General features: G+C 49.3%; 1 protein-coding gene across 1 annotated transcript; it reads left to right on the top strand.

Annotated features, from left to right (window-relative positions):
- Positions 1-472: 472 nt before the first annotated feature.
- Positions 473-1,321, top strand: LOC101766442. The gene has a single exon (XM_022823870.1). The coding sequence runs from the start codon at positions 473-475 to the stop codon at positions 1,319-1,321; it is 849 nt and encodes a 282-aa protein (XP_022679605.1).
- Positions 1,322-11,222: the final 9,901 nt, after the last annotated feature.

Genomic DNA, 11,222 nt, shown 5'->3' with positions numbered 1-11,222 from the left:
TAGTTTATACGCCGTGCTTTTTATTAATACCGCACATTATTACCGCCGTTGCTCTGTCATCATGTATCAGTGACCAGGCACTGGCCATGGTTGCCGGCCGCAGCGCCGCCGCGCCCGTCGATGTCCCGGCCACGTTGACTGCGCACCCGGCCGTCGCGCGCCAGTGGGTGAACATGCATGCATTATGGGCCCCGTAATTCGGTGTTAGTGGAGGTAATGGGGTAGTTAATTCGGGATTGGTGGAGGTAATTAGGAATTTTAATAATTTTTTTTTTTTTGGGATCGCTATTTTTCGATCGGGATACGCGGGACTCTGCTCGCGCCTACAAGTACATGGCCAAGCAGGCTCAGTTGTAAACACCTCGCCAAAAGCTCTCTCTCGTCCTCGCCGATTCTTCGTCGATCTCCTCCTTCCATCGCCTATCTGCTGCCGCGCGAGGACCATCCAACTCCTACCAGTCACAGTTTGCCCATGGTTGCCCGCCGCAACCCCGTCGTGCCCAGGCGCACGGTGAGCGTCGCCGGCTGCCCCGTCCAGACGACGGTGACCGCGCGCCCGGCTGTGGCGCGCCGCTGGCTGTACACCACCCTGTGGCGCCAGCGCCGCCGCCTCCACCATCCCGCCGGCGGTCTCACCGTGGGCCTGGGCGTGCAGTGGACGCCGCCCTCCCGCCGCCTCCCCGCCGGCGTCGAGCCGCGGCCGGGCACGCTGCAGCTCTGCTGCGGCAACCGCTGCCTCGTCTTCCAGCTCGCGCGCGTCGGCGGCGGCGGCGCGGTGCCCCAGATCCTCCGCCGGTTCCTGGCGGACGCCCGCGTCACGTTCGCGGCCTACTACGTAGCGTCCGACTGCCGGAAGCTGCGCGCGCACCACGGCCTGGAGGTGGAGTCCACGCTGGAACTCTGCGGCGCCGGCGGCACGGGCAGAGCGTCCATGGCGGACATGGCGGACAGGCTGCTGGGGATCCGTCACGGGATGGGCAAGCCGATGAAGCTCAGCAGGAGCAGGTGGGACGGGGCGAAGCTGTCCATGGAGCAGGTCCGTTACGCCGCCATCGACGCATATATCTCGTGCCGCCTCGGCGTGCACCTCCGCCGCCGTGCCGCCGTGCACGTGGCAGATCAGGACGATGAGTCGGAGGCCGGGTATTCCGACGACGACGTGCGGTCTGCGACGAGCGAAGCGTCGGAGGAGCCGGAGTACGAGCACGGCGGTTGGGGTCGGTTCGTCGGATTCATAGAAAGAGTGAGCGGAGACCAGCAGGATTGGGAGGCATCAGTCGACGACCATGTGTATGATAGTATGTGCTCTGTCGTCTACTGATCAGAAAAGGCAAGGATTCCAACTCCAAGCCTGCCCATGGAACTAGCTTACAAGTTCCTTTTGGTAGTGTTACAATTCGTAGCTGTGTCGTCATCTTGTTCGGAACGAGATCCTCCAGTAACATTAGTTCCTGCCTCTGCAGAGTCATTAACATTAGTTCCTTTTAGTTTAGTGTTACAGTTCCATCTTGTCCATGAACTTTGTAATCTCCGGTTGTTTAATGCAAATATATGTATATATATCAGAAATATCCATGGATGCTTTTTGTGTACCTTTGCTAATTGCTAATTGCTAATTGCCAGTACGTGGCAGTCGATGAACGTGACATTACAGTAAAAGTGACGTCGTAGGCGAGACAGACAGCAGCGAATGAAGAAACTGTATGTGTGGTCTGTAGAAGGTGTGTCTGCCATGACGAAACATGAAGCAAGTGGAACCGCCTCGCGTCGGTCTCCTCACGAAAGGGCGACGGCGGGGCTCAGGCTACCAAACCATATGGTTTGATCATCTTAATTTATGAGTCTATTAGCTTACATATAGCCTAACAGGCAACTCATTGTGATACAATTGGATGTATTATTGTTTCTACGTGACATTACCCGTGCTTGCAAATGGGAGCAGTCTAGACTTTAGCAACTAATTTGAAAACTAATTGTACAAATGGAGTCTAATTCGCGAGACGAATCTATTAAGACTAATTAATTCATCATTAGTAAATGGTTACTGTAGCACCACATTATCAAATTATGGTTTAATAGATTCGCCTCGCAAATTAGACTCCATCTATGTAATTAGTTTTGTAATTAAACTATATTTTAATAGTATCAAAACATCCAATGATAGGTGGTAAACAGGCCTGGTTGAACGTGCCCTCGTGCACACCACGCACGACCCTCAGCCACGCGCCCACGCCTGGTGCTGCGCAGGAGCCCCAGGGGCAACTGCTACGGACCCACGGCGCTTACCGCTCCCCATGTGTGGCATCTGCTCACCGTCACGTCCTCATCAAGGAGCAGGCCGTGCGACCTCAACATCAGCCCATGTCGGGTCATGCCCCGACCGGAGGAGGCCTCCCGACCTAGCCACCTAGCCAGGCGGTGGCGTACCGAACCCCCGTGCGCCACATGTCGCAGGCCCTCCTATGCTATAGGAGTTGACGAACGGGACAACCGCCACGGGCAGCACAGGACCTGCCACGATCGCACAGCGAAGCGGGATGATGAAGCTCGACGTGCCAACAGGACCCAAAGCGGGGCCCACTTCGGCCCATCACGCCGACCACGCTGTTTCTGTCCCGCCGCGCTACTCCATCGCCATCATCGCCGACGCCTCCGGCCTCGACCCCGCTGGCCGTCGTGGCGCGGGGGAAGGCGGTGGTCGTGCCGGGGTTCTTGATGGACAGCCTCGCCGAGGACATGAGGACGGGAGAGGCCATGTTCCAGGTCACGCTCATGAGCCCGTACGGCAGGTACTGGGACGTGCATGTACACGTGCTGGGGGAAGATCGGCGACGCCGCCGCCTTGGGTCGCTGGTGCGCCGACTCCTTGGTGGACGCCGACGTGCTGCCGGTGCCGCAGCTACCCCGGCGGCGATCCAGAAGCAGACCGTGTTCTCCTCGTCCTGGAGCTGGTGCCGAGCATGCCCCCTGGCCGCCATCGCCGCGGTCACCGCCTTGTCGAGAGCGTCGAAGACCGGAGCCAAAAGGAAGGTGACCGGAGTCCCAGAGTCAACGATCATCATCTGGCTCGCGTAGACAGATGGGTGCACGAATCGTCTGCGGTCGTCGTCGTATCCAAAGATGAGATTGGTGAAGCTTAGGTCGCCGCCGTCCCTGGCGCACGGGCCAATGGACAGGAACCCCTGCGCGCCATGGTTGCCGGGGAAGCTAGCAGTAGGAGAAGGCATTGTAGCCGTTGGTCTGCGCGGCCATCACCTGGTTGAAGAAGGAGGAAGTCTCGTTCCCGAAGCCGACGATGCCAGCTTCAAGGCCGTTGAACCTGACGTCCTCGCTGCACCCGAAGACGAAGCCGTCGACGACGCCGTAGTCGTCGGAGAGGGCGAGCCTGAGCCTGTCCTTGCCCAGCCTGCCCACGGAGACTGCGCCAGGGGACCGGACCCGTAGCGGAGGCTGTAGAGGCAGGTGTCCGTCTCCTTTTTTCGCAGCCGGAGAGGACGCCGAGGCGGTCGTGGACGGCGGCGCAGTCTTGGCTGGAGCAGGCGACGCGCTGGTACGTACGTGGTGGAGTTGAGGTGGTCGAAGATAGGCCCGACCTCCGGAAGGTGCGTGTGGCACTGGATCTGGCAGCTCCGGCACTGCACCCACGAGAAGGTGGAGCCGGTGTCGTGGTCACGAGGTTGAAGACGGCAGGGGTGCCCAGGCTGATGACCACTTGTCCTTGTGGATCACATCGTTCGCGACGATAGGGCTCGCCTCCGGTAGCAAGTATGCAGCTTGATGGATTGAATTCCCGGAGGACGATGACGATGAGTCCAAGCAGGGATGCTTCCTGTGGAACACGGGGAATTGCAAAGCACCGCCTTGTTCTTGGAACCCATGCTACCTGCCATGCATGCACATGCAGAGTAGTCTTGCTGAGTGCACAGGCAGCTGGGAAAAATAAAATAAAATTCTACCCTCCCTAAACTATGCGTGCACCACCATCCAGCCCAGCAGCCCACGCTTGCTGCGCATGCATACTTTCTTTTACAAGCAGGACAACGCAATAAACAAACGGGGCAATTCAATGCATTGTATCAGAAAAAGCCCACACGGATGGGCCAGCGGTAGTCTGCTAACAAGCCAAGTGTGTCGTGTGCATGATGAGCAAGAGTTGCACTAGTAGAAAAACGACCTTCCATCCTCAACAAAAATCTCGGATGTTTTTGGAACCGGGACTAAAGATAGTCCTGGATCTAAATTTTGCAGTCCGTGGAGACACCTTTAGTCCCGGTTGATGTTACCAACCGCGACCAAAGGAGGTTTTTAGGCCCGGGTGAAAGACCCGGGACTAATGCCCCGTTTGGATACAGGGACTAATTTTTAGTCCGGGTCACATCAAATATTAGATACAAATTACAAGGACTAAATGTGAGCTAATTATAAAACTAATTGTATAAGTCGTGACTAATTCAAGAGATAAATCTATTAAATCTAATTAATCCATGATTAGCACATATTTACTGTAGCACCACATGAACAATATCTAGATAAGTTTTAGTTCTAGATATCTTAGGATGGTAGGAATATAAGAAACTAGGTAAGGACAAGGAGGGTGAGTTAGGATATTTTATATTGAAAAGTGTGAAAATTACCACATGGCAATACCACAATGATCATGAACACCTATAAATAGAGGTGCCCCCTCCCTCCTAGTCGATTTCTCAATAGTGAGCGAGGTCAATTATTAGTATATACATGCAGAACGTAGTATAATTAATAAAGATCAGACAATCGGCTAGCTGAGAGACAGTCAACTAAGAAAAAATCCTTCGATATTTGAGACTTGGGGTATTTGAGACATGTCGTGCCATATCCATCATATATATGATCAGTAGGCTTTCTGTATCAGGATATATCAAACGATGACAAAGATAAATCATGTAGCATAAGGATTATATATAACTATGATTACCAAAGGATAAAGTAAAGCACACGCCCACATGGTCCAACCATGTAGCTTAAAGAAACCACCATAACAATGAACACCTCCATCCACAATATTTATTTCGTACTATTGTATATGTTTGGTTATGTTTCAACTTGATTTCGTGAGATCAACAAGCATGGCTCCCTAGTTTTATTTATCATCTACATACATGCAATACAAGCTCTCCACCTACCTAGTTATATAATGCTAATCATCATGTTAATCATCACATTGTCATGCATATAACAACAATAGGTGAAATTGTAGTTTTAATGCTTTCTTTTTTGCTTAGGAATTCCTTCTTTCTTAGGGAAGCCTACATCTGCTTGTACGGTCTCAGTGTCTTGAGGCGACAATATTTTGGGACATTCTCCATTGAGGATTACTTTTTTGGCCCATTCTCTCTATTTTTTTGGAAAAATTATCCCTGGGCCTACCTGAGCCCATCGTGTCCGGGGCTCGTAAATGGAAGAGAGAGATTAGGCATTGGTTGGACTAGTGATCCAGCCTATGTCGTCTCTCTTCTTCAGTCATGTGCTATTTCTAATTATGATTCCTATACTATATATTCTACTTCTGATTCCTGTGCTATTTCTAGAAGCAAACATTGATAGTTTCCAGCAAGTCTTTGTTTTGTATGATTGGACGGCATGCCTGTCATCGCTACTCTGAATTATGGCAACTGTTTTCTCTTCCGAGTGGACAACTATGAGTGTTTTGTGAAGAGAAAGGGGCAAGCAATTCCTCCTTATTTTGATATCTTCTCAACTGATTGTCATACCAGAGTTATGACTTGTCCGGCTTCGGAAACCTTTGACTGTCATGAACGACATTTTGCCTTTTTTCTTAATGTATGTTCTGAATTTGTGAATCTTTTGTAGCCTCTTCATTGTTTGAACCTCAACCAGTGTGTACCTTGATTTTTTGTTATTTGAAGGGTGCCCACAATATATGCTATTCTAAACAAGTAAATGAAACTGAAAAGCATACTGTAGCTACGACTGGTTTTGAAGATAGTGCTGATGCCGATGTGAGTTCTTTAGTTTTTAGTTTTATTCTGTTTCTCCTCCTTTTAAGCAGTATATTTATTAGAGGACCTGGACAAATATTAATGCACCTTGATTTCAATGTCCATCATAGACTGCAAAAACTAAAAGCTAGCAGATGGTTGTTGGCTCGATGCTGATGTCACTGTTTTTTGTGCTAATGGGAAACAGCTACAAGGACAAGATAAAGATCAATTGGCTGAGGTGAAAGGTGCCCTTATGGTTAGTGTACTAATAATTCCTTAATTGCAAATATATTGCAGCATATCCCGTTTCTGGAAAAGAAACCCAATGCAATTATGCCCTGTTTTATGATACAATGTTGTTGGCCAAGCGCAACAACTACAGGAGGTATTAGTTAAGGATAGCTAACACTGAACTAGAGCTCAATCTTGGCTGTTTCCTTTGCTGTATAATCAAACCCTGTAGAACAAACTGAGGGAGGGCCTTAGCTCTTGTTGTAAAACTCTTTAATTATCCTACTCCTAACTCCTGTGTTATCTTTGTAAGCGAAAGGTGATAAAGTTTGGACAAGTCTGGTTTTGTATGATTGGACGGCGTGCTTGGCATCGCATTTCTGCATGTCTGGCATCTGTTTTCTCTTCCAGGTGGACAGTTATGAGTGTTCCATGACAAGAAAGGGGGGCAACCATTTCCTTCTCATCATGAGATCGTGCCAACCGATAGTCATACCAGGGTTATGACATATATGCAGCTGCAGCTGGAGAAACCTTTGACTGCCATGAACAGTCTTCCGCCTTTTGGCTTACAGTATGTTCTGAATTATAAATCTCTTATAGTCTCTTCATTTAAACGTCGGAGGAGGAGCCGGATTCCTTTCCAGAGTGAGCGGAGACCAGCAGGATTGGGAGGCATCAGTCGACGACCATGCGTATGACAGTATGTGCTCTGCCGTCTACTGAGAAAAGGCGAGGATTCAACTCCAAGCCTGCCCATCGAACTAGCTCCTTTTGGTTTAGTGATACAATTCGTAGCTGTGTCGTCATCTAGCTTGTTCGGAACGAGATCCTCCAGTAATAACATTAGTTCCTGCCTCCTGCAGATCCTCATCTTGTTCCGAGTGGACCTAGGTCCACATGCCAATGACTCAAACTGGAGAGGATCCGGTTCCATCTTGTCCATGAACTTTGTAATCTCCAGTTGTTTAATGCAAATATATATGTATATATATCAGAAATATCCATGGATGCTTTTGTTTACCTTTGCTAATTGCTAATTGTCAGTATGTGGCAGTCGATGAACGTGACATTACAGTAAGAAGAGTAAGAGTGACGTCGTAGGCGAGACAGACAGTAGCGAATGAAGAAACTGTATGTGTGGTCTGTAGAAGGTGTGTCTGCCATGGCGATACATGAAGCAAGTGGAACCAAGATTATGTAGTGAAGGCAGCTGGGTAGGTGTGTCCAATTATATCGAGAACCTCCGTATTCTTGTAACAGTACTTGTTATGAAATTCATAAATTTTTCTCTTTGCGATAGCTTATCTACTTCTTTAATTTTTCTTGTGCATAATTTCGGGAAGCAAAATTGATATAGCACCAAACAGTATTTTCCTCTCACAACAAATCAGCCGTTTCAGCTTTTCAGCCGGCTTATAAGCTGAAGCGAACGGGCCGAAGGAAGAAAAGTGATATAGCACTATGAAACATGAATCGGGAATAAGAAGATAATTATTTTACAGAGGGTAAAAACCCGTAGCAACACACGGACACTTCTGCTAGTTAATTATTAAATGCCCTACCCTATATTCATGATGTATTTTTCTAACATGTGCAATGTCAGTTCTCATCTCGCAAAATTTGAAGCCGGACTCCACTTGTGCGTTGAGAAACAAGAAAAATATAAATTGTATTAGGGGTAAATTGAACCAAATGAAATAATTTAAGCGGTAAACTAAAAAAAATAATTTAGGGAATTATTTAGGTTGGTGCAGGTTAAACATGCCGATGCGACCAAGCATGCAATGTCAGTTATCATCTGGCAATGTCGATGTGACCAATGTCAGTTATCATCTGGCATGGGTGCTGCCGGGCACGGCGGCCGGGCCGAGGCTCCGGACGTCCAGCGGCGTGCGGGCCGCGCCCGTCTATGGCGCGGGCCCTGCCTCCAACGGCCAACCCGAGCACACATGCTCTCCCGGAGTGACGGGCCCATCCCTGACGCGTGACGGCAGCGTCTGGCCGTGGGCCTGACCACGACACGCGACGGCGCTGGCTATCCAAGGGCATGCGGACCCATATCCGTCGGTGGCGCAGGTTGGGTCCATCGAATCCGAGTGGCGCGACTGTGCCAGACCATGGCTCGGCGGCGTAATACCGCCATATCCGGGCGGCGCGGGGCCAGCGCCAACTCCTCGAGCTACAAGTGGGCGGCGCCTAGTCCCATTGCATCGCGGTGCGTGGCGGTGCTGCCACTGCCCCGCGGCGGAAGGAGCTCGAGACAGCGGCGCTGTCGGTATTTCGTACCGCCGACTAGTGATTATACGCTGCGCTCTCCTCATTTCTGATGGGTAGCACACGAGACACAAGGGATTATACTGGTTCAGGAATGTTCCTACATTCAGTTTCAGTAGGAGTCGTGTTCCTTGCATCGTTTGCTCTTAAACTTACAATAGGACGCTTGCAAGCGAGTGACAATGCTTCAGAAAGAGGTCGGAGGTGTGTGTGTGGGGATTGTGGGCTTTGCACGTCGTGGGTAGGTCTGAACCTGAGTGTGCCGTTCGTTTCGGCTTTTCCTCTACCTCCATTGTCGGTTCACGGTCCTATCACACTGTCATCCAGTGCTGGGCCGCACCCCCTCCGGCGGGCCTGCATGGGGCCTACCGCTGGGCTAGGCTCTTGTCCTTGACGAGTCATTCTGGCGAGGTTAGTGCTGACGTTAGGGGAGCCTGGGCTGGTACATCCATGCGTGGATTGACAAAGCGTCCTATCCCCGAGCACGCGCCTATATGTAGCTGCCTACGACGACGAGACGCTTCCCTGCAACTGCTAGTGTTGGGCGGTGTCCACGCGAAGCTTCTCGCCCGCTCACTCACGCGGCCAGCCCCGGGGTTACATTTTCTAACCGTCTGCTGAACATATAAACATTAAATTAAGTACGTATCGGTATTTTTAGGTAAGGGTAAACACCAGCCTATTATATCCACATCTGGATATAGAGTTCTTAGACTCAAATCATTGAAAGAACACACAACAAAGAAAACTTTAAAGACAAACAAAGAAAGTTAGGATCTGTTTGGCTCCAGGGTGTTAAAGTTTAACACCCGTCACATCGAATGTTTGAATGCTAATTAGGAATATTAAACATAGGCTAATCACAAAACTAATTGCACAGATAGAGTGTAATTCGTGAGATGAATGTATTAAGCCTAATTAGTCCATGATTTGATAATGTGGTGCTACAGTAACCATTTGCTAATGATGGATTAATTAGGCTTAATCGTCTTGCGAATTAGCACAGGGTTCTGCAATTAGTTTTATAATTAGCTCATGTTTAGTTCTCCTAATTAGTATCCGAACATCCGATGTGACACTGTTAAAGTTTAGCACCTCGTATCCAAACACCCCCTTAGAAGACTAGTTCTTCCAAATCCCATGGTGAGAGGAGCAGCGCCCTCCCCCCCGCCAGTGACCACCCGGTCCCAGCGTCCACCTCCCCTCCGGTGAGTGTCCTCCTACAACGTCCCCCCTCCCCTTCCCCCTATCTCCTAGCCTTCTCCTCCTGCCACCATGGATCTCTCCATGCTTGACCTTTGCCCTGGCCTAAACTTCTCAGCTAAGATACGATCCCTGCTTGGCGCCCATGTCTCCTCGCCTTCTGGTTCGGGTTTCTGGCTCCTAGCCACCTTCACGAGATCTCGGGTAAAACTCTCAGTTGAGAATGTGGGTTTCATCCTCCAGTCTGTCTTGGGAGGTTCAGCTCCCCTTTTTCAAGTCTGCGAGGTTTAAGATTGGATTTTCAAGTTCTGTGTTTCTTCTAGAGATGTTGGCCTTTTGGTGTATCAATTGGGTATTTCGCAATGTGAACCTTTCAAGGTGGCTTTCAATCTGTTCAATGATCGTGGTCTTCTTTTTGCTCGGTCGATCTTGGCTTCTGCCCAGGGAACTCTCTTCCCGTGGATTCATGTTGCATCTAAGAAGAAGATTCATGTTGCATCTAAGAAGAATAGGATTAACGCTTCTGCTTCGTCTCGCCCGCGTTCTCCCCCTTTAACTGGGGCTAATACCACTCCAATTGGTGATTCTCAGCCTTTCTCAAGAAAGTTCAATAATCAATCTTCTCGTCGGATCTCGGTTTTCAATCGTCTTGGGCGGCAGTGGGTTGATAGATCTCCTTCGCAGAAGAACTCTCTGACCTTGGGCTCTGCAACTGCAAATTCAAATTCACCGCCAAGCATTAACTTAGCCCTTAATTTGGGACTGCCAACTGTGCCCGCCGCAAGTCTTAATGAAGGCAACAACGGTCTCTCCTCTCGGTTGGCAACGTTGCCTCCTGGCAGTTTCTTGGGCCGGAATTCTTGTTCAAGATGCTTTTCCTCATGGCATTCTTGGGCTGATTGTTCAAGGCCCATCAGATGCGGCCTTTTTTTTCGCTTGGGCCATGCTGCAGCCTCATGTCGGTTCCCACCTCAGTTGCCGGGACTTACTCAGAACATGCAGTTCTCCTCTACTGTTACACCGGCTGACTGGGAGGGTGCAAGGTCGACTCTTGGTTTGCGAATCCTCTCTCTTTGACAAGTGGACCCAATTGTTCACTGGTTCTTTCCAAGGGGAGGGGGCGGCGGCCCGGGGGGGGGGGGGGGGGCGTGAGGGGAGGTGGCCCGGCATGACTTGGTTTATATGGAACAAGTGACAGATTTGGGGTACTCGGCAAATCTTTTTTTTCATTTTTCCTTTTCTCCTTCCTTCATTCTTTTCCATAACGTGTTCTTCTAAATTTGTTCCGGTGCACTTTAAAATATCTTGTTAAATTCACTCAACAGTATATATTTTATTTTTCTAAGAATAATATTCTATTATTTTATGCAGTTATAGCTTAAATTCCATTTATATTAATTAAAATTCTATAATTGCACTTATTAAATTAAAATTATCAAAATGTTCCAAAAAATTATTAAAATTTCACATGAAACAATCTATGTTGTCTATTGCCTATACAAAAAGTTGTGTAGTCAAACCACAATTCGA

Source organism: Setaria italica, chromosome II (genome assembly GCF_000263155.2).
Source record: "Setaria italica strain Yugu1 chromosome II, Setaria_italica_v2.0, whole genome shotgun sequence".
Taxonomy (NCBI): domain Eukaryota; kingdom Viridiplantae; phylum Streptophyta; class Magnoliopsida; order Poales; family Poaceae; genus Setaria; species Setaria italica.
This window is presented reverse-complemented; position numbering and strand designations above follow the sequence as displayed.